Source organism: Numida meleagris, chromosome 12, assembly GCF_002078875.1.
Source record: "Numida meleagris isolate 19003 breed g44 Domestic line chromosome 12, NumMel1.0, whole genome shotgun sequence".
Taxonomy (NCBI): Eukaryota; Metazoa; Chordata; class Aves; order Galliformes; family Numididae; genus Numida; species Numida meleagris.
The window spans coordinates 3,969,242-3,993,878 of record NC_034420.1 but is presented as its reverse complement, the minus strand read 5'-3'; the positions used below and the strand labels follow the sequence as shown (position 1 = coordinate 3,993,878).

Sequence of the window (24,637 nt, the reverse complement as noted above, 5' to 3'; positions counted from 1 at the left end):
AACTTTTCTTGAGATCTTCAAGACCTATTCTCAACCTCCCAATGGTTTTTATGCATCATTTCTAATCCTGTTTCTCATCTCTCAGCTTGCTCCTAGTGAATAGTTGGTCACAACAAAAAGAGATGCTGCGTTTTCCCGTCCTACTGGATTCACTCTACCTATGGGTATCACTGTCCCTGCTGGCAAAACATGGCATTGTAAGTTCATTATACCCCAGACTACTTCACACAAAAGCTACTTTTGCCTTTGAAAGTATCATCCGTCTTTCTTTCTTTGTTCATATAAATACAGATAAAATCCATACACTTGGCAGCTCTGAAACACATACAGTTTGCTAACTGAATGATTAGCAGAGTCAGCACCCAAGGGGGAGGCAGAGAGCTGAATGCACAGTTAGGAGCACAACAATAAGTATTCCTGACTCCCCCAGTGACCCACGTTCTCTCTGAAATGTTAGCATTCATCATTCTTAGTCTGTTCAAACACAATATTAAAGTTGTCGGCACCAATTTTTTTTTCATTTTAAAGATAGTACCTTACTACCTTCAGGTACTGTTGCACTACACCATGATTTATTTGAAGAGAATATTCACAGAGATGCCCTGGATGTCATAGGAGACTTCAGTCAAACCCTATGCTTATAGATCCTTCTCTTTACAGGTCACACACACAAGCTCTTTTAAAGTGCTTCTTCATGACCTGCCCGTTTGCTTCCATGAAGTTTCTTTAGCTGCTGTTCATTCAATCAAGCAACTTCAAATGATGTTCAATTTCTTGTGTTTGGACTCAACTCTTAGAGAACCCTCAAAATCATGGCTCAGATTCACTTGGCATGCATCTAACATTTGTTTGGCTGACGGTTTCAGTTCTTGCAGCTACTTTATGCTGTTCCCTGCCTTTCTGCTCAGAGAGGGCCAAGTGTATCTCTGAGGGATATTTCAGCCCAGCCAGCTGCACTGCAGCGAGTCCTTCCAGGTGACTGGTCAGGTTCGATGCAATATCCATCTCCAAAAAGGAGGTGAAGCAGGTTAAGGCAATACTTTTACCACAGTTCACTAAACTCTTCCGTTTTTAAGAAACATGAACTATTGTAAACTCTTCAGATTTCTAACTTAAGCTGCCCTCCCATTTTTGCAGCCTTTCTTCACTATCTATATGACATTTTTCCAGAGGTATTTCCTGCTCTTCTTCACTGAGTCTGTTTCAACTGCAGTCAAAGCTACTGCCTGTACTCTGACAGCAAATCATTACTGTGTGGTACATACAATTGCGTGCATACTACATGCAAGACTGGGATCTAGTATACAGTGTTACAACACACAAGTATTTGACAAGCTCCCCCAAATAGGCACAGACAATATGCAGGTGAAAACAATAAGCTGGAAGTAGACTCAAAATATTTCAAAACTGATTCTTAAGTATCATGTGAGTTCTCTGGCCTGTAGCCAGATTGTTATTCGAGAAGAAATCCCAATCTAGTTCTTTCCTGCCTTTCTTCTCTGCAATAACCAAAATAATCTGCAATAAGCCTGTGAAAAGGAAATAGCATTTGCATATATAGTGGATTTAGTTCCTTACTAGATATATCTTTTCTTGGCTTGGAAAATATATTTCCTCTTGTAAATATAAAGGCTCTGCCTCCTTGTATAGAATTTTGTTTGAAACCACCCAAGAATAGCTCACATAAATAGCGCACAAGCAAGCACAATTGGCTCAACATGCTCGTAGGCAAAACTCTTTACTCTGCTAAGTTGAAGTTTTCCAGTTTTTGGCATAAAAATCATTTTAGAACTCCAATAAATGTACATTCAAGTCGTAAGGCTTTTCTCAGCTAAAGATTTACATGGGCCTCCTTTGTATCAGCCACAGAAGTATTTTAAGTTTGGAAATTCTAGAAGCTTTCCCCTACCCCACCTCACTCAGACACTCAAGCTTGATCCTCATTAAATCCCTTGACATGCAATATATTCCTGTGTACAAGAAGCCCTTCATTACTTCTCTATGCTTAGAAGGTAATAAACCGATTTCAAAGGATGGAAGTAGGAACTATTGCAGGTGTTTCCTTACCACTCCATGCTGAGCCAGAAAGGTTGTGCTAACAGTTTGAATGAGTCAACGGTATATTCCAGTAATGATTTGAGAAAAAGCATTTTTAGATTGCAGTTAGGAAGGTTTCTGCCCTTGCAGAAGTGCTAGGAAGAAACTTCTCTGAAATGCAACATGGGCACTGGAAATAGTCATTCCATTTCTAACTCAGTTACCAACTTCTGTCACCGTGGGCTTAGCGAGTGACTGCACATCTGCTGAGCTGGGCTAACTGCCACGGGCACGGTCTTAAAAATACAACTAAACCTGCAGTTTCTTTGTCTTTGCTTCTCCACTTGTGAAATGGAGATAATGAAATTAAATAGCAAATTATCAGGCTTAACTTATATAATATATGCCTTTGAGATCTCAGGTGAAAGCCATGCCCAAAAAACGACCATAATTTAAACTGGAGCCATTTTTCAAGATTCCTATCAGATACGTATCAGACTCAGTTCAGTACTGAGAATATTTTTGAAATACATATAGTGAATGCGTGTGAAGCAGTAAACATTTCACCGACACTTAGAATTTTAGTGTTTTTTAAGCGTATTTTACAATGAAGAATAAGTAATTTGACTCAGAAGAGTGGCTGTGTTTGTGAATGCAGAAGTGTTGTAATATTGGTAGAACTGACACCTTTCCAGTCATTCATCAGTAAGATATACAGGGAGCTTTGAAATGGGACTATTTTTTTTTGTTAATTATGCATTTATGACAAAGTAAACATGCAGTTAGACCCTCCCCCTTCAGCAGAGAGACTGCAGAGACTCCCCATGGATTCTCGTTCTTTAATTGTGGAACTTTCTTACCTGTGTAATTAGGAGGACAGAGACAGACATAGTTGTTGATCCCATCCACACACGTAGAGTTATTCTCACAGTCATTATCTTCACAGTCATCTGGGTTTATTTCACACTTCTCCCCCTCATAGCCAAGGAGGCAAGAACAGCTTGGGAGAAAGACAAAAATTAATAAAAGTTAGCATGGATCTGAAGGGGCAGGAGGTTATGGGAATGAAAATGAAATTAAAATACATACAAGAGAGTTACTGGAGCCAAATTCACTTCTGCTGTGACGCATATAACACTTTAACCCTATGTGTTTGGTGAAGGATGAAATCTCAGGGTTCATGGGGTCATGTAATTATTTACATGGGACATAAAAGCATCAGCAGTATATGGCCTTTGTTGTGTTTCCCATTGCTTTCTTTGTTGATAACCCTAGAATTGAAGGAAGTGGCTCCAAGGCAGGAGAGCGAACACTCATCACAGTATTCAATTCCTTGGCTTCTCTGCAAAGGACTTTGTGAGTACGTGGATACTTGCTTACTGAGGATTGCATAATCATAGGGCAACTTGTCAGCTTTTAGATGGTTTTCCTTCTTTAAGGGAGAACAGCTTGAACTGAATTTACAGACATGAACATTTTCTTCTCGTTACCACTTTGTCACTTATCCAAACAAGAAATGTTTGGGAATGGTTGCTTTTATGAGTGCAGTAAGGTTTCAGTACTTCCACAGCTCCTCCAACATCTATTTCTAGAAGAACTGACAATGTCTAATGATTTAACTAAAGCTAAACACAAACAAACAATGGCAGAGCTAGTAATGGTTCTGTGAGGATGTGGACACTATTGAGGAATAATTGCACTAAATATTTTATCTCACAGAACTGTGATGTATGGTCCCCGGAGGGAATGTAAGAAACTAAGTGGTTGAAGAATTACTTTAATTTTTTTCAATCGCAGTTTCCTCTCCAGACCTAAAAGTTACGGTTGCAAAGAGAACCTTTGTATTTTAAACCGTAAGTGATGAAGAGATGGCAGCCACAGTTTCCTAAAAGAGGGTCTAAAAATATGTGTTAAGTGCTCCAGTCATTTCAGTAGCTTCTAGAAAACCAGCAATGATATTTGAAGTGTCAGTATTGCTGTTCACTAGTCACAGAAAGCATGTATGCAGAACGGAAGGGTTGCTTTGAGTCCCAGTCCAAACTACACATTCACTCGGCTGTTCATTTCCTTCCCCATGCGAGTTCTGGTGGCAGAAAAGGAACTGAACAAATGTAAAACACTGCTGATTGATGAGGATGAAAAACGGAAAGCATCAGAGCAGTCACACTAATTGCCAGCCACTGCTTCCTGAAACCAGCAGAGTTTCCAGCGCAGAGACAACTGCAGGGTACTTTTTCAGCTCAAATGGATACAGTGGACATGGGGCATTTATCCCGCTGTATGTGAGTTTCATACAGTTGAGCTGGGGAATGCCCAGGACAAACAGGAGGTCTTCAGAATCTGTGAAAGAAACCTGCAGCATTATTGGGCTGGTTGTTCTCAGCATTGCATTTGCTTCTCTTCCTGCTGTGTGTACACACCCAGCAGAGTGCATGGACTCCTGAGGATGAGGCTAGATTCTGGGCAGCCTCAGAAACTAAGGGAAAAACAAAGAGGAAGTAAAAAGGGTAGGGAAAGTGCCTTGAGCAACCACAACAGTAAGACCTCATAGAGGTGTAGAGGACAGGCACACAGGTCACATGCCAACAGTTACCTTCCTTCAGATCTCTGTAGACAATTCATGAGAGTCAGAAACTCCTCACCATGAATAACCAAACCCAAAGTGCTCAAATGAGTATAATTCAGGACACAAGAAACCAAGAAATATTTTCTTTTCTCATCTCTATCTCACAATTGCTAATAAAATATCTCCTTGCTGACCCTGCAATGATGCTGAGGATCACAGGAGGCAGATAAGAAAGAAGAGCTGGCACAGCATCTTTTGTGGCAGAAAGAGTGTAGGGGAGGGGGTAAAGACATCTAATTAAATACAGTGGCACATTCATCATGTCACCCTTTTTGATTACAACACCCCATTTTCAGGGGCTTATAACTCAGCCATAAAGATATGTTCCAGGCTGCAACTTGGCGTCCAAGGTCTTGGTTTGGGAGCACAAATTTTTCTCTCCATTTAAAGGAAAGCAACAAGAGTGGCTTTGTGCTGGTTATTTTTATGTGAATATAACACCATTTTCTTTCCACAAAAGGACTGGGATAGCATGCATGTCTGCAATTAAAAATGACATTATTAAATACTATCACAGGAATGATTCAACTCAATAGTTACCATTAGTAATAATGCATATGGAACTGTTAACATACAATTGCTTAGTATTAGGTCACATTCCATACTGAAGGAGATGTCAGCATAATTGATGACATTTGGCTACTGGTCCCAATCTATTATAGAGAGTCCTTACATTATTGCTTACGTATGATTCTTTCTTTTGATTTGCATTTAAATCTGCCAAATATGAGGACTGAAATTAAATGATAAAACACACAATTTGGGACCTGGATTGAACCATATGTTGAAAGAGTTGCAGTTTGGGACTGTTTGTATGTATTTTCCCAGAAAAAGCTTAGAAGAAAAATGAAGTTTGCGGAGTGACTGGGAGGTCATCAAACTCGAGTTCCAGCTGACCGAGAGAGAAAATTAATTCCAGAGACAATGAGGAAAACTGTGTACTGACTAAATAGTGAGGCACTGAGAAAAAGCTTTTCATTTGGATGCTGGAAACAGTGGAGCCACGGAAGAAAGAACCATTTTCTAAGACACTGTGATCTAACCTCATAAAGATCCAATTCCCTTTTCTTCCAGTTTAGGGATTCTGTTTTAGTGTTGTGCTCTCCTAAAAACAAATAAATAAATACAATCCCACATCGTGATTATTCTCATGAAGGTGGAATGTATCTCATCAATTAATGGCAACCCTTTGTTGGTAAACTTTTGGAGTTGCAGTATGTTGACAACTTCATAAGTTCACTATATTCATTTTTTTTCCAAACTGCCATGAATCTGTTTATTAGAAGAGGCATACATACAGTGTATAATTCTTAAAAAAAAGCCAAAGGACTTTTAAATACTGATAGTAAATTCTTTCAGGAATATTATAGTTTCTTGCTAAAGGAGCTTTCTACATCTACATGCCAACAGAGTAGCCTGGAAGCACACTTCTCCCTGAACTAGGCAGAATTAACACTGGGCAGTTAATCTCTTCCAGGGTTTTACATTTATGAAGGAACTTGGGAAAACACTAAAGAAAATGCTCTGGACAATGGAGATATTTATGGAGAAAAGTTAAAATAGTGCAGAGACTGTTTCCCAACACCATAGGCTAGCAAAGATAAGCTGGCTGCCTGCAGCTAACTCCAAGGCAGAGCTGTCAGCTACATCGAAGTCTCAGTTTCAGGCATGCTAAATGAGCATGACATGTCTGACTGACCATCTTGTTTCATCGGTCTCAAATAAGCACCTTTTTTCGGCAACCTTTTGTCACAGCAGACATAGATTAGATTGGAATGAGCAATGTAAAGAGAGGAAGAACTTCATGTTTCTAATCCCCCGAGCCACACAGTGCCACTTAATTAATCTTTAATGCAGAAGAAGACCCTATCTTAAAAGAAAAATATTTTTTAAAAATGAAAGAGAATATGAAAATATTTCAGATTTTAAAAAGTGCAAGAATAAAAAGTGCCAGGAAAGACTGAAGAACTCCAGTTGAACCTGTGCCCTTTGCTTGCCCCAGCAAGACCCACTCCTGCAGCAATCGGAGCGACTCAGTCCCCTGCTGCTGGAACCTTGCAGGTACCGGACACAGTGGGCGAGCCGGGCTGGAATCTCAGTCATAACTACAAACTTCCGGTCTTTGCCTGGTGAACATCACCACCTTTGCATTATTTAAAAGGTAATTTTCCTGTCTAAAGCTACAGAAACTTGAGAGTTAAACTGCTTGGCATTTCAGAGGCAGGGAGTTTTGGCTTAAGTTTCCTTTCTAAAAGAGTAAAGATTTGACAAGTTTGGCAGCAGAGCTTGTGTATGAATATATTTCCCTAGGGAAGAGAATATACAGAATATATAATTTCTTTTACAGGCCACACAACAGAATAATCCAAGGAGGCCTCTCATGAAAATGTTTTTGACATCCACTTCCTCACAGCCTATAATCTAAGGCAACATTTTCCCATCTTGATGAACACAATTTATATGCATGTAACTCCAACTGCTGCCATCCGCTGGAGAAGAGATTTCCCCCACCCCCCAAAAAAACACCAAAAAACCCAACAAAAAAAACCACCCAATCTCAAAATGCTTCTTTTCTTTCCCCCTTCACTGACTGTTCCACCCCCACTCCACACTTCCTGTAAGACATGCCCAAGCCCCATGCTCTGTTCTCCAGAGCAGCAGGAGGCCAAGGATGCCTTAGTGGGCTGAGTGCATTATAAACATGGTGAGGAACTACAGCAGCGCATAAGCCGAATATTCAATTTTATGAAGCAAGATTTTGACAAGATATGGTTTTATGGGTCTTTTATTAGACTAACTGAAACTATATAAATAACTATAAAAGCAGAAATCTTCCCTACAAAGCCTCAAATGTCAAGCAGTACAACCACTCCTGCTGTTTCCTGAGGACCTTGAAAACTACATCTTTCTGGAACAGAAGCAAAGACCCTGAAAATGGAAACTTCATGAGAAAAAATCAGAAGTAGCTTTCATTTTGGGTCATTCAAAACATCCCTTTTACTTTCTACTGTAGCACGAAACAAAAAGCTAGACAAAAATCTGAACCAAATACAAATTGAAGCCTGTTGCTCCAGTGTTACAGATACTATCAAACGCTTTACTAACACATTTTTAGTATCAGATTGGTTTTGCAAAATGAGTACCGAGTGACAGATAGTATGACACAACCTTGCAACAGCACAATCTGCTGAAAATTGTCCTACCAGTGTTACATGAAGGTAATCAAAAGGGAACCTGAACTAAAGACCAACAGATTCCTCTGATCAAAACTGAATCTGAAGTTTTACTCCAAATCTTGCTGGGGCTGCTAACATCTGAATCAAAAAGAAGAATATTAGATTGCCAGAGCAGAAGAGTGGTCTCCCCGAAATCTAGAGGTGATCATTTCCGTGCCATGGTCTGCAGAATCTCCTCATCCCACCACTGGGCACCAACATGACCCTATGCATGCATCTGTACCCATGGGATGTGCTGCTCTGCTCAAAGAGCGCTGGGTTGCCTTGATCCCACTCACAGGGCAAGGTGAGAGCTCTTCTGTGCCTTGTTCCCATCCAAGGGATTTACAGAATAAAAAGAAGCCACAATACTTTGTTGGAAATATAAAATGTGTTGAGCCTTTGGCAGGGGAGCCGGATGGTGTTATTAATTTCCAGCTGTCCTTAAGTCCTTTCAGTCACTCAGTCTTTCAGCTGGCTCTGTCTATTTTCTGAGATAAGAGGTGGGTTTGCTGACGTGGTTAACAAACAGTTAACCTCAGCTGGAACAGTCATAATTACAGCTGAAAGCAAACTGGAACTGAACTGAAAAAAATCACTGGTGTGATTCCTGCTTATCCCTTTCATAAACCTTGTATTACTGTGTCTCCCTCCAGCTGTCACCGAGAGGAAGCAGCATATCGCAGAAGACACAGCAGCAGCACGAGTAATGCATACATGCTTTTAGAAATGAGACGTCCGTATATTCTAGTGAAACAACATCGTGGTGTAATTTTACACATATTTTGTGCAAGTAGTAGAAATACTGAGGAGGAAATAAATCAAAATTTGAGAAATCGTTTTCTAAAAGACAATCTCTAGCAACTTCAATGACAACTAGTAGCCAAAACCTAAAACATGTATTTTCATAGCTGTAAAACAGGACTTGAGGGTGCACAAATCTCCCATTAACTGCATGAAAAATTTCCGGATTTCTCTTGGAGTCTCCCAATCTAAGCTTCTTACATGGGAAAACTGAAACCCATAACGTCCAGCTGTAAAGGCTATTGTCTTGCAGGCATTATGCCCAACAAGATGTTGGAAGCAATCTCTCTACGTTTTTTAATTGTTTCTTTAAAGCCTGTTTGTCTACAGGATGCAGTATGAAAACATTTTGCATCTGGTTGTCAAGCAACAGATGCTTATTTTACAAATAGAAAAAAGAGTATGCACGAGTTTGATATGCCCTGAGGAAAATTAGGATACAGATAACACAATACAGATCAGGCAGACTGCTCAAAATAGCTCTTAGAGTATAACCCATTATGAGAAAATAAGGAGATCTGTTTCAGAGGAAACAGTATGTCACCAATGAAACCAGATTACGTTTTTGGTCTGGCAGATAGAACTGTCACATGCAGCAGCTTTTACAAAGTACTCATTATACTTCATTAATGTAGAGTAGACACAGAACTATTTTATCATCTTGTTTTAAATGAACTTTGTGTTACTACCTGAATCCTTCTTTATTTGCCTCGGTGAGGTGGCAGGTCCCTCCATTCTGACATGGATTTTGAATGCAAGAATTAATGGGCACACTGCAGTCCCGACCCTATTTGAGAAAATTTAAAAGAAAAAAAGGTTAGTAAGACACATGCTATCTGAATCAATGCCTTTTGCTCCCTTACCCTATGTGCGGCGCCAAGGACTGTGGTCTTCAGATATGTTCCCTACTGATGGCCAGATATGTTCATCACTTAAATGAGAATTTGGGCAGGGCACCTCTTCTAACCAATGGGACTGGTGGGTATCTTGGTGTCATTTAAGTTTCAAGATACTGGTTAACTCTTTCATTTTATTATTTTAAGGAAACAGCTGGTTTTATCATTACTGTAACCCACTTTAATCCCCAGCGTTAGTTACACTGAAAGGAATGAATCATGGCCAAAGGTAAGCAGAAGGCCACACACAGTCAGCACAAGACCACATAGTCAACCCTCATTTACCAAGTGCTCAGTTAAAAAATGTAACAGTACACCATACTCATTACTACACATTGTCAAAACTAAAAGGGGGAAATCCATTTTTATCCAGGGAGCTGAGTTTATCTACAGAACACACTGAATCCTGTTTGAGATACTAGCATTGAATCAGTTTCTTCTTAAAACTTGCCCTAAAATACACATTATTTCCAACTGAACTTCACCAGCTTGGACAATCTCCACTGCTGCCAACTGACTTTTTATTTGGCTCTTCAAAGCCTAGACATATTTATCTGATCGTTATATTCTACTGATTCGAAAAAGCTATTTGTAAAATTGGCAAGTACATCAAAGAGGTTGTCCTTTCCTTTCATTTACTGTCACGGCAGGGTGGAATAAAGACACCTGGAAGTCTGACGGCACTCAAGGGATCTGTGCAATCACAAGAAGTTCAAGAGATCTCTGCTTTTTCTATTGAAGATCCCATTAGCAGTTGCCCTCTGCCAGCTCATCTACTGGAAAGCTGATAAATGATTGCAATCAAGACGAGAAAAATATCAAAGGAGACACATTCATTCAGTCAGGTTTGCTAGGATGTTTGGCTTTGGTTTAGGAATCACTATACACTGTACTTCAGAAGAATCACCATGGCATATCTATCTGGAAGTCTAAACCGAGGGCAGATGTCAGCCCAGGACACCTTCACATATCAGCACCAAACACCACATTACCATCGCCACCCATCCTTGCTGACAACGCTCCATCAAAAGCCACTCCTTTCTCCACTGCCTTTGCAACAGCTTCCAACGCTTCCCAGACTTTGGATACCTGGCGTGATGTACTGCAGTAGGGAGCACTAAAATAAGTGTTTCTGTAGTCTCAATTTTTTAAGATTGCTGTGTTGTGGAAATGGAACATCTCAATGCTTCAGCCACATACCTGCATCTGAGACCATCAGCTGTTAGTATTGTTTTCAGCTTTGAGGCTTCGCTGCTGTCACTTGCAATATAATGCTATATCCAAATTAAGAACGGATTTCGAGAAGCCTAACACTGTATTTAGAAGATACCTGACAGTGATTAGCTTGCCTCAGGATGGATACAGTGGGGTTAGAAAAGGCACAGAAAAGGAGCAGCAAAATGTTTAAGAAGATATTTAGAAGAATATACGATAAAGAATAGGACTTAGTCGGAGAAAAGAAAGCTGATGAGAATGATATGATTGAGGTTTACAAAATCATGAAGCTGGTAAATGCAGAGTTTGTTACTCACTAGTTCCCTCAGCAGAAGAGGAACAATTTCTGGTATTAGAAGGTGAGCTTAATACAGATAAAAAAATAAATATGTTTACCAAAATATGAGCTTCTGGGAATTTTTTAACACAAGATTGTAAAGTGAGATAGTATAAGAGCCATTAGACAAATCCATGGACCACAGATCCAAAATGGGTATGAAAGGCAATAAGCGGACATCGGCATCCCTAGATGGATGATGGTGGGTAGTGGGGGAAATGGAGAGAAGTGCTGATGAGGCTTGTGCCCTTTCCATAGAAGGAAAGACATGCTGCTGCCTGCATTACTGAAAGGGAGGGCTGTGGTAAATGCACCATAGACCAGTCTGGCATTTCTCATGTTCTTATGCCAAAGCTATTTGAAAGGCTTATTTGGCTCTCAACAAGGAACAAGTTCCTTAGTTTTGTTTCAACAATCCGTGAGTGAAGACTGCTTGACTTAGTGTATTATAAGGGAATCGCTCTCTCGTGAAAACCACAGGAGGGTAAATTTGATCAGTTTGTCTATAGCTGCATATCAGTTTGGGAAGTCTAGCTCATCCCTTCGAGCCAAGACCACACAGGTTGGTCAAATCGTACTAACAGGGCATCACTGGCCACTTCTCTCTTACATTCTACAGTGACCAGAAGGAATTCATGCTCGGCTCTAGATAGGTGTCCCTGTTTCCAATGATGTGTCCAGTCTGCAGGTGACAAACTGGTGGGATAGGGACTGTGCTGGTTCAGTGACAGCCTCAAGCTCCGTGTATGCTTTCAACACTGTATAATTATAGCAGCCATCTTATCTATGGAGCACTCATTTTGAAATTGGTACAGCCTCATTAAGCCCCATTAAAACAACAACAAAACCACAACAGCCTCTAAGTGTGAAGCATGAACTGCTCTGGAGAGTTCATTTGACCAGCTCTGTCCACACACAGGGCCAGGCTCCCCATGTCGCATCACACGGTTCAGGTCCCCAACTACTACCGAAATCTTTAGTATTCTGTTGGGCAGGACACACTGCCACTTACTGAGAAAAAATGCAACACAGTAATTATACCTTTGTCCAACAGCACAGAGGGGCTTTGTTACAGAAATGGGAGAAGAAACTGTATTTTCTGTGTCAACCATCACTTCCTCCTACACTCCCCAGAGAGACAAGCTTTGCATTTTAAAATCTGTGTAAATACAAAGAAACGGACATCCTTTTGCCTGGTTAAATCAGAAGAGAAACGCTTCCGAACAACAACACAAGTACCTGGCTAATCCCCTGCCTCACTGCAAGTTCATTCCCCAACCACAGCCGTGCAGGCTGCACGCAAAGACCTGGCAGGGAGAGGTTCGGCTTCATTGGGACTGCATTTGCCAAGCAGCCTGTGCTTCTCCATTTGAAATCCCGAGCCCCCACATGTCTCAGGGAAGATTCGGGAAGCACCAAAGGAAGCTCACGCAGGTTTTATTTTGGCACCATGCGGCCCGCAGCACTTGGCAGCCATGAGCCACGCAGCATTAGCCCCGATCTGCTGCCACCCCGCTGCACCAGCGCCTGTGTCCGTCCATCTGCGTGTGCTTACTTTACTGTGCCATCCTCACGGAGCTGGAAGATGCCACCTTTTGCATTTCTCCAATTGTATCCCTGAAGAACTGACCATTTTACAGATACTTCATTAACGTCAGCCACTTCAGTTTCATACGAACTCTCCATCATTACGATATTAGATCCTTTGCAGCTAAGCAAAGCAAGAAGTAAAGCAGAAATCACGGCATCCATTTTTTTCTGAATGTTTTTAACGCAGTTGAACACTGCATAAAACAGTCCCATCATTTCTGTGGTAGTTTTTCAGATTATCTTGAATGTTCTTGTAAAAATTTCATAAAGATAAATGTTAAAATGAGAGCAAGGCATTTTCAGACTCTCGCTGACACACTGAATTTGTGATGACTTCAACTCGGCTCTCATTTTTTTGCTGAACTTGGCTGAATTATTGGCTTCTTGTGCCTCAAGCGCCACAGAAACCAAACAGAACGTGCTGCTGAATCAGACTTAATTACAATATGAACTTGCTATCTGGCTTTAGGAAAATTAAGAGTCTCTCTGACTCAGTTTACTCATGTTAATAAATGAGCAAATGCCTCCTAATCCTTCTCTGAGGACTTTCTTCTCTCAGTTGACTTTGTCAGTAGCACCTTGAGAGCCCACAAAACAACTGCAATTTCTCTAACACAGGAAAATATGACAACCAAAGAATTCCAAAAGCAGAGAAGCTGCAGAAAATATTGGTACTTATAAATCTATAGCAAAGCAAGGACATTTTATTTCTGCATGAGACTGTCACTACCCAGAAGAGCCCAAAGACATTTTAGAAACATCTTTCAAAGGAATAATGCAGCTCCCTAGTCTCAATTTACACAAAGGCCATTCTTGCTGGAAACGCAGAATCACTGTCAAACATCACTAGAATTAATTTATCTGTGCACTGGGAAAAACTCTTTGAAATACATTCCCTGGAAAGAAGTGTTCTTACAAAGGAGAATACTGTATGTTGCTTCAAGCCTGAAGAGCCTCTTAATAAAGCCTGAACCAGGAATATAGGCGCAGACTGTGCTTCAAGGACAGGGAAGAAAACATGACCGCCTCAGCAATTCACAGGAAGAAGATGAAGGTCCCTATGGGTGCAATATTTTATTTCTAAAGGCTTCTTAAGCTGTGATAAATTTTTATCTAGTCTGATAGGAAAGCATCAGATCCAAAACACTTTATAGAATTCATTTTCCATAGAAAAGAAAAGCATTAGGTGGTGAAACACAAGACTTTCGCCACTGAACAGGAGATACAGACGTTCCAATTCCAGCTGACTTCCAAAATCTGAAGTACCTCAGCTGGTTCAGGTTTTAGCTGAGTGCCTCCAGCTCCACATTTTCAGTGAATGAGAACAGACTATCCACCACGCTTGAAAAGTGTCAGCTCTTTCATGCTCAGCAGCAATTAGCCATACTGGGCACTAGTGTACGGCCAAGCTGTTGCTTGCTGCCGCTGTGCCAAATTCTGGCCTTTACAAGCACCCAGTACTGGAAAACATTACATCATGATTAGCAAAACACCCAGGAAGAAGTAGCAAAAGCTAATTGGGACCTCGGCAGAAAGAACAAAGGATAACACAACCAAAAAGCACTTTGATACTATTTCAATCAGTGCAATGACTTCTTTAAAATTAATTTTCACAGCTCTGCTCGTTTCAGCGTGATCCTTCACCCCCCTTCTAAGAGCAGCTGGCACAGAGCAGAGGCAGCAGCAGCATGCCACAGGCTTGGGGCAGAAGCCCCCCAGAACAGGAGGCTCTCGCTGCTGGCTGCACTACAAACGTGATGCAGCCTGGGATGGAGACACCCACAGGTGGGTACAAGTCGATCTGACTGCAGCCATCTGCAAATAGGGACACCTCCTGCCAGCTAATTACAGCCTTGTTCAGTGACTTTGGTGTTCTAAAGCATGCTGGAAAAAGATCTGTAGAAGAAAATACCGGAAATTATTTAAGTTGTTAACAGTATGCAGTGGGTTATTTAGATGGTATATGCAAAGAACAGATGGCAGATTTCATGTGTTTAGTAAAAATACTAGACTAAGACTAAATAGTTAATGGAGACTTCAAACGAAGAAGCAGGACATTTTCATCAACAACTGAAGTACCATGCTCTAGATACAGCTAAAAGTTTTAGGGACATAAAGAACAATAAAAAATGACCAGCTACAAAGATAGTGTATTGCAAACCTGATCCTTTACATTCCTAGCCAACTCTCCATCTCACAAACATTCATATACTTGTCCTGGACAAAAGCTAATAAGCACCCATTAACTGAAGGGAAAAGACAACATAAATGCGCTTCATAAGGGGCTTGAATGAAAATTCACAGCAGATAAACTGAGATGTACAGTGCGTTCTATATGTGTGCATTCAGGAATACTACTCAAACTTAAAAAATCTGCTAGCTTCAAACTTTTAACCTCTTAATATTGTGAAATTAAGAAAAAAAAGGACACATAGCCACGTACATTGCTTCGTTCTGCTTTAACAGAGCTTGAAAAATGTTTTGTAAACTTTACTTACTTGCATCAATTGTCTGAGTGTTAAAACTACATCTGCATGTGTCAGTGGGACTCGTTCATACATTCAGACCTCCAAAGGTCTAAAAGCAGAACAAGGGGCTAAGCGTGGTATGTAAGCAAGGCATGATTCCTGGTGCTTTGCATGAAAGAGTGAGGTGAAATGGGATGAGAGTAGAGGGGGAAGGACACTCAGAAATAGTAGAAGACACAGACACTCAGAAAATTCACTTTAAAATCTAGAATAGCTTTTTGTCTTGAATTTTGCTTCTTTCATGCTTAAGAAAGCGAGAACTGAGATAAAAGGCTTTCTTGAAGTTACGGTATTCAGTTACATAACAAAGTATAAACTCACGCTACAGTCTTTACCTAGCGGCATCTTCAGCAGCATCTTAGGAAGGACTAAGGGACACAGCACTGGGATTCACCCTATTGCCATTTTAGCAATGAGACCATTTGAAACTGATTCCCAATTGATTTCACTGAAGTAAAGATATATGTGGACACTGCACACTGAAAATCTACACACAGTAGTCCAAAGTTCTTCAGCTGATCCAGGTGGTACTGTTTCCTTATTTACGCTCTTTCTGGCTGTGAATGCAATGGCTAAGCCTCAATCTGGAAAAGATACAGATGACGCTCACTGGCAAGGTCAAACAACTACAAGAGCTGGCATGGTGTATGTTAGATCCATCTGCTTCGTCACATACACAAATTATTTGGCAAAACACGGGCAATATCACAGTGATTTTGGATCAGACTGCTTTTAGATTGCCAGGTGGAAGCAGAAAGATTTTGATCATCTGTTGTTTGCAGAGAGGTTCTGACTCCCGTTTCTGAATGCAGACCTTGCTACACGCATCCACCCCGCAGATGCCTCCAGCTCAGCACACTCACAGCGGTTATGAACTCACTATTTCTCTGGAGTCTTCTGTCACAACAGGGTAATAAAAATTCATCTTCTTGCATTTGCTGTTTACAAGTCAATTAATTTAAGTTGAAAAATTAATACGTTTTACCCATTTCTGACTTCAAAAAATTAAAATGAATTTGGATTTATTTACAAGATTCAGTTTTCTTTTTTTAATACACTATTGTTTTTATGCAGCTGAACTTACACGCTGGCACAGAAACATGGCAAAAAATCCAAACGCTGTCCACAAGCATTCTGAAAAACAGTATTTGCTAAATGACACTGAAGTTAGGTTATAGAAGATATATTGATATTGCTTTTGTTGCTGCACTTCTGCCCCCCCCTACCATTTGGCTGATTTAACTGCCTCTGAAAACCTTCTCAGCATTAGTATCTGAAGTAAATATACAGATAATAGTTACTTATACCCCATCATCTTCAGCACTGTATAGTTATCTTTTATGCCAGTCTAGCTTCATCTGGCACCTGATTAAACAATAATTGGGCATGGCAGCAGCACTTCTTAGTGACTTCCTTGTCCTTGTTAATAAATCACAATTGTCAATTTATAGCAAATTAGGTGAACTCTGCTCTCTTAAGCCTCATTTTATTTAAATCAGTAAGATTTATGATCCTCCAGAGTGTAATACACCTTCCATTTCCTCAGTAGCTAGTAATTGAGAATATGTCTGTCAAAGTCAAAGTGCAAGGATTCATCATATTATTTTTTAAAAACTCTGGCTCTTCTCCGAAAATTACAAATGTTAATTCTCAGTGGACATCTGAGGTTTATTTTGCAAATTATGTTCAGTTTGATGTAAATTCTGATTGTCCTTCTAAACCTCTGCTAGCATTGAAGTTTGGGTTTCAATGGTCTTTTGGGGCTTGCAATCAATGACAAAAGAAGTGTCATTAATCTATCATAGAGTCGATTCACATAGCACATATCTGAACTTAGTCCAGAGGTGTAAAACTGGTTGGGGCACGTGCTCCAAAGCTTCCAAGGATGCTGGATCAGCTCTGTCTGATTCACTGTGTGAATGTGCTGGGAGATGAAGAAGAGAATTATCAACACTGAAAATCTGTGCATGTGCATGAAAGAGAACATTGTTTTCAGTACCCTTAGAACACCAAATGACCTATTTCTTTTACATCACATTGCGGTGACAATAAAATCCTTCTCAGGTGACCGAAAGTCAGTGAACGTGAACACTGCAGAGAGAGCTATAAAAACCAAGCATTTGTATAGAAAACACAGTCCATATTAATGAGAAATAGGGAATTAAAGAAAATGAAGGAATTATATTTTAAACTTATTACTCAAGGCAGTGGACCTATGCTTTACTCTTGAGAAACTGAACCCAGAACTTGCATGAGAGACGAGGGGCCCATCATAAGCAGAAACTCAGTGAAAGCTACAGTGAGGAAGGGCCTACATGATTAGAAAACCTCTCCAAACCACTCAGTAGGTTTCTGAAATAAAGAAAGATGCTGGAAGAGCCATAATCCTTTAGAAGAAATCTTTGCTGGAGTTCCACTATCTTTTCAGGGTGCAGCATTTTGGTGTGGGACAATTCCATAGCAGTATTTCAGTATGAGAGCTTTTATTACTACCATCAGTTTTGCTTGTGAAAGCTCTGTAAAACCTCCCCTACAAGGACTGCCATTCACAAGTACCAGCAACCCTGTTTGGCATAAACCAAGACAATTTGACAGTGGACTGAACTGACTGCTAAGAGAGAAGAAAACAATGTTTTCTAATGCAAACAAACGTGCAGATTTTTCAGATTACTAAAGAAATCAAACATACCCACCATGACAACGAGTGTTATCATGTATTAACTTATATTCCAGAGGCTCCTGGAAGCTCAGGGAAGGGATCCCCAGGCTGCGGGGTCAATTGCTGCCCTGCACCAGTTGGAAGGAACCAAGCACAGACAGCTCTGGGACGACTTTAGCAGCAGTGCACTTACCCCTACACAGAAATCACTCTAGTCCAGTATTTATATCGTTTCCATTAACAGGAGAGAGTTTACTCTTACATTATAAAGAAAGTTGTCTTTTCGTCTTAGGCTGCTTACAGGAATTGCACCAATTCCATCATCCCCAAAGGGCAATCAGCCTCTCAGGGCAACCTCTGTTCATGTTCTCTGAAAACAAAAGAAACCCAAAGGCCGTATCCATAGTACAGCCATCTCAAGAAAGCCTTAAGGATGGCAGGTGGGAAAAATTGTGGGATGCTGAGGATTAAGAGCTGGTTAAAGAGAACTTGATTAAGCAGAGTTATAGTGACCAGTAATCACCTGAAAGGCAGGCAAACCACAGAGAAAGAAAAATGGTTATTTAGTGTAATCGCACCAGGCAAATGTAAGAAGAGCCTAAAATCAAGTCTAAAAACCAATAAAAAGTTCTCCTGTACCCTGGGAAAAGATGAATTGAAAGACTGGTTTCTTGTGATATTTTGTACTAGATCAGAAAAACAGTAGTAAAAACAAAGTGGGAGGAATAATCCTCACTGACAAGAGAGTGAAGATGACAGTGCCCACTGGTGAGTATGGCTTACGATTCAGCTTAACTTCACTGCTTGGCTCCTTCTCCTGAACAAGCATAGCAAATGCCTGAAGCTGCTCAACATCTGCTTTCTTGCTGCCCTAACACAAATGGAAATACTTCTTTAGAGTTGGCTTTATTATTAAGAGCCCTCATTAGGGCATGCCAGAATACATTATTACATTTTTATGGGGTTTGCGGTGGGTGTAAGCATGCCTCACCGCCTTTAGCCAGCAACTGTGGCAGTAATCCCTCCTTAAGCCTTTCATTTTTATGCTCTTCTGGATGCATATCTGCATATCTCCATTCTCTTTAAACCTACTAAAATAGAAAGAGCAAACAGAAAGAAACACAAGTCTGATGCACAGTAAGTTTAAAGGAATAAGCACACAGGAAAATACTGCAATTTCTGCTCGTTTGCTGGCTGGGAGCATTAGATGAGATTATAGCCACCCACTGCTGACACTGGTCCTTGCCCTAAAAATCCATACATAAATACAAGTCTACTCATTTTACATGGCCACCCATTGCCTCACATCCCCAAGGGCTTCCTGCATTATTTTACTAAGAGTGAAAAATGCTTCTTCATCATTCATTAGTAAGTATTTTAAATACGGTTAGAACAAACAAACAAAAAGTAGAACACCTCAAATCACACAAACACACGCTCCGGGAGAAATGATCACAGTGAGAGTTCAAGGCAGAATCAGCTCACACAAGCACTATTTTGCCACGTTGATTTCTTCATATGAAAACTTGGCACTGAGCTTACATTCCTGTGTCTGTCCTCCCAGCCCTGACACTGGGAAAGAAAAGAGCCAGGACTGAGCAATATGTGCAGGCAAAGATGTTTGCTCTCCCATCCCACATGGACGAGGGCAGGCTGGTTTATGAGTTCCTTCCAAGTTTCCCTCCGACTGCAATTGCAGCTCGTGGTTTTTATCAGTGCACTGAATGATGTATATGGGGACTTATATACATACGTTAATAGCTCCAAAGAAACAAAAGCAAGGAGCTACAGTTCCAACCAGTATTCGCCTAACAAACCAGGGCTGACATGGACTCTCACACAGCAGGCATACATCAGTAGCCAAACCCTACACTCGGTTAGTTTCATAGAACCCCAACCAAATTGGCATTACCGAGAAACTGGCCCATTGGAAAAAACTTGCACCTCCTCAGCCTTGCGGTGTAAGAGTAGTCCAGAACAGCTGGGCATGAAATAACACTGTGATATCTACATTTTAAAGCCTCTTCTATGTTAATATTACTAAAACAATCGTTATTCTTGTGCTCCAAGAGGTTATTCACATAATGTCAACAGGGTAAAGTGCAAGTACAGCAAACTTTGTTTGCCTGTGCTCCCCCTCCAAATGCAGGGCCATGTGCACACTCATGAGAGAATGGCACTGTCAGCCCAGCACTGAGCCCATGCTAACAGCACGAGAAGTCTGTACTGACATTATCTGCCTATCAGCCCTGTGCTGAGCAGTCACAGCTTCTGCCTGGCTACATCTGCCTGCTGGCACCTCAGTCGTATCTGTGTACAACATGTGACAGACACAAATCTCACATACCCCACAGGCACTCCTCTGCTCTGAGATTCTCCATTTCTAACTCTGTTTTCAGGGACAAAATCCTGGCGCAGAGGGTTGGGGGGAAGAAGAGCCAAATTCTTAGCAGAAGTTTGGAGTCAGCTTCCTCACTATCATTCTGGCTTTGCTGTAATGCCTCCCACCACAAGAGTCTGGCTGTAAAGCATACTGTCTTTCCAAAGCCCAAGAGCTTTACCCAGAATTTTTCCAATTGTATCTGTCATTGTGGATGACTGGAGAAATTGGTTGAACCCTCAGGATACTGCAGTGCTGCTAGAGAAGTCAGGACGCTGGCTGAACTCACCAGGGAAGTGAATAGAGCTGAGTGAAATTTACAGAGCAGCTCTATCACAGACACATCAGCATCTGTTGCCCAAAGTGTGGACCATGTGCAACACTGATTTTACCTCTTTTCCCTTTCCATTTCAGACAGCTGTCAGCAATACCAGAACCAAGAGATGACAAAAATCTCTGCATCCCAGCAGCTCAGGCTCCCATTAATGTGAGCAACCAAAGAGGCTGTGGCAATGCCTGGGCAGGCAATTCATGCTGTGTTCCAGGTTGACAATGTTCTTTCATTTCAGATAAAACACAGATGTATTTTTAGCTCTCATTCGCCATTTCTACAAATAACACTATCTTGAGGAATTAAAATATTTCTTCTTCATTTGTTGTTACCAAAGTTTTAAGAAAAAAGGTGTGAAAAGCATAAAAAAGCCCCTCCACCAAAATAATAATAAAAAAAGAACAAATCCAAAGGGATTTTGAGTACAGTGGCAAAACACAGCGTTTGTTTTGCTCACCTTAGATTTTACTATAGCTATTCAACTAAATCCTTTCTCAGTGGCTTATTGATTGCAAGTTTGATTACTCTGTTGAATTCCGACACCCATGGACTTGACTTTACGGTATCAATGGAGTTACAGAAAAACCACACGCTGTAGGATAAATGAATTAGCACGGTGCTCCTATCTATTCACCAGCCACCAGCTGCATGCATACACACTCATGGTGCAGGTGGCCAGCAGCATTCAAAACAAAAGTAAGCTTCACTTCTCCACTTGTAATCATGCTACGCAATCTAAACCACACACATTATTTAAATAATCATTCAAAGAACGCTATGGAGAAAAAAAAATCACTGGATAATTACACCTACGTGTGCGTTTAATCTCAAAACACAGGTTTGGTAACACTCACAGACATTTCCTGCCAGAGCACCCTGGGGCTCTGGGTGGCACAGCCCACAGTCACTTCAGGTGGCACTCTCCCACCATCTCCCATTGGCTATGGGGCTTTGTTCCCAAAGGAGAACCACAGAAACACTGCTCGACCATGGCTTATCAATAGCTGTCAGCTCTAGCCAGCCCCACTCCTAAGGGAGCAAATGATTCCTTCTGTCCTCATCAGACACAACCACTTGGCCACTGGCCTCTCAGCTCAGGTGGTCCATCAGTTACCTCACTTTGACGTTTACTCAAACCCAGCACAGTTGGCATTACACAGTGCTACAAGCCCCATAAAGTAAGCATTCAACAGGAAAAACATTTTTGTGATAATGAAAAGTAAGAGATTGGACCATCTTCAGTGTAACAGTAAAAAAAATACAGCACTATCCACTTTCGCTATTCCATTAAGTGGTAAAAATTCCTGATCCCATCAGGCACTCGTTTGGCATCTGGTTGCTCAAGCAGCTCTCTGCTAGCTGGCCAACTGCTTTTTTCTGAGGCTTGCATGAGGATAGGAACCCCAGAGAACAGACTGCAGCTATCTATCCCTTCCCAGAGAACGTTATAAAGCCTTTATCTTATTTGAATGAGCTTACATTTGGAAAAAAGAAAAAAAAAAGGTGGTTTTTTTGTATTATTGATATAAACTCCTCCACACAGGATTTTTTACAAATCTACATCAAACAAGGAAAAACAAATGCTGAGAGGGCAGATTTAGGGCAATTTATCAAGGTCTGGGAAATGGTTTCCAGATGGAGAGAGTTGTTTGCTGCTGGCTGGTGAGAAGGAAGCAAGGTATTGTTATTGAATTAGCATGAATCTCTGGTGGAGAACTGCGTGGTAGATAGAGTACTCCTTTCATATGGTTTGCATTTGGACCTGTCAAATTTCATTTTTACTCAAAAACCTGTGGTAAAGACAAAGGGTTCATTTTTGCTTATTAAATTTCCCTCGATTCTCCCTCTAGTGTTATTTAGTCTCTATTTTTAAACTCTGTGCTAAGTGCCATGCCTGGGTCTGTTCACTCCATGCCATGCTTGGATGACAGCCTGGTGCTCACAAGCACACAAGTGGTTTTGGGTTTTGCATTCACACACTGAATGTCACCTACAGAAGTGTGTGAGAGAGGAGAAAAGTAGGATGCTCTACGAGATATTTAAACCGAGTTCAAGAGTTTATCAAAACCTTTCTAAGTAAATTGATGTACTGAGGCCTAACATACATTAGAAAATTACTACCAATAAAACTAGAAGATTATTCTTGATTATTCTTTGCTAATAAATCCTTCCTTTATAAACATGTCTTCTATTAATATAAATGCATGTATACTAGTGGATTTGCTAATACAGGAATATATAAAAAAAGATAAAATAAGGGCAAAGGAAAGATATTCTCATAACCAATGCAATTCTACTCTGAATAACCTGAGTATCTCTTCCAGCATGTATGCATTACAGAGTAAGAGATACACAAAGATTTATGTATTTTCCTGCTAGTTTAGAAAACTTACTTTTGAAGTTAACCTAACAGTTGCCTAGCCCCATATGAAGAATTTAACCAAGTTGATGTTAAACATCAATTTAAAACAACCATTAGTCTATTAACCTTGGAAGATAAAACAGATATCAAGATAAATCAACTGCTACTGACTAGTTAGTTTTAGATGAATGAAGTTTTGACAATGTGGTCTTTTAATGTCCTGGAAAAGCTGCAGGTCAATACGCCAGCACGAGGACATTAGAATGAAACAAACGAGCTTTACATCTTCCCTCTTCCAATGTTTCAGGGATCCACCACAACAACAACACAACGCAACGTACCCTAAGTAGATACAGAAGGGAAATGGTGATATCATCAGCTCCAACTAATTCCCAACTCCTATTTGGAATGTGTGCCACGGTATTTGCTCTTACTTCCCACATGTATGTCTGGTTATGACCTTTTTTTCCTATAGTTCTCATACATCTGCTTTAACTGACCAAGACTCTGTCAGAAATATCCAATGAGGTAAATAAAAACACAGTTTACAGGATGCAACCTGCTTCTCTGCCCGTAACATCCTATCCTGAGCCTGTGAACAGATCGTATGCCTCATTTATTACTTACATTTAATCCCTCAGCTACTTACTACTGAGCTAGGTTTCCAGAGTTATCAACTCTGAAAAAAAGTTTTGGTAGCCTTAAGCTCTCACGGTGCAGTGTTAACAAAGGGATTTATGTATCACTACTGAAGAAACTACATTACTCAATGGCATAGTTTTCCAGTTTTCGTATCTGTTATCTAGACACTGACACTACACATTCACAACACTTAGCATCTACAGAATTCCACATTTTCAGATCACTCTACAGACAGTACTCAGAAGTCAGAGACAGTTGAGCTTGTAGCAATATGCCTGATCAATCATCACTTTTTTGCTAATCAGTCTGTGTGAGATGGATGCAAGCTAGCAAGTAGCTCACTCTGTCACCATGGATGAAAGTGGTCCTTAATTTTCATCTGAACTGCCTTCCCTTTAGCATGGCAGCTTATGAAACAGTTATCTTGGTGTTTAAAAATAAAGAAATGAAAAGGAAGATAAAATAAACTGGTCATTTCATATGGATGTCTACATCACAGAACCAGAGAATGCCCAAGGTTGGAAGGAACCTCTGGAGATCATCTAGTCGTGCTCAAAGCAAGGTCAGCTAGAGCATATTGCTCTATTGCACAAGGAGAAAGAAATGCCTTTCCTATTACACAGGATAAAAATTTGGAGAACAGTTGAAAGGTCACATGCAATCTGTTTGAGTAAAGCATCTGTTGAACTCAGTTGCCTGTAAAATTGACTTCTCATGCTACAACAATTAGAAAGCAGAAAGGATGAAGAATATTTTATTGCTTTTCATGTAGTTCATTTGTAGTCATACCTTGAAGCCAAAAGGGCAGGTGCACTGATAAAACTCCACTGGATCATTGCTGCATGTCCCATTGTTCTTACATGGATTGGAGAGGCAGGGGTTACACTTGGACAGAACACTGATATCTACCGGCTCTGGAAGGGCAAAACACAGTGAGTTAATAGAGAACTGGATTACAAAATTAATACTTCCCATACTCACATTTTTCCCTAATGCAGTATTCACCCTGTGCTGG

The 24,637-nt window shown here is 40.6% G+C and overlaps 1 protein-coding gene across 3 annotated transcripts in view; it reads right to left on the bottom strand.

The window, feature by feature from the left end:
• Positions 1 to 24,637, bottom strand: part of SLIT3 (slit guidance ligand 3) — a 536,914-nt gene that overhangs the window by 46,134 nt on the left and 466,143 nt on the right. For all 3 annotated transcript variants that reach the window (XM_021410240.1, XM_021410241.1, XM_021410242.1), the window contains 3 exons: positions 24,412 to 24,536; positions 9,372 to 9,469; positions 2,898 to 3,037 (listed from right to left, as the gene is read on the bottom strand). In XM_021410240.1, coding sequence (XP_021265915.1) covers positions 2,898 to 3,037; positions 9,372 to 9,469; positions 24,412 to 24,536 — 363 coding nt within the window. The remainder of the gene's footprint in view (positions 1 to 2,897; positions 3,038 to 9,371; positions 9,470 to 24,411; positions 24,537 to 24,637) is intronic.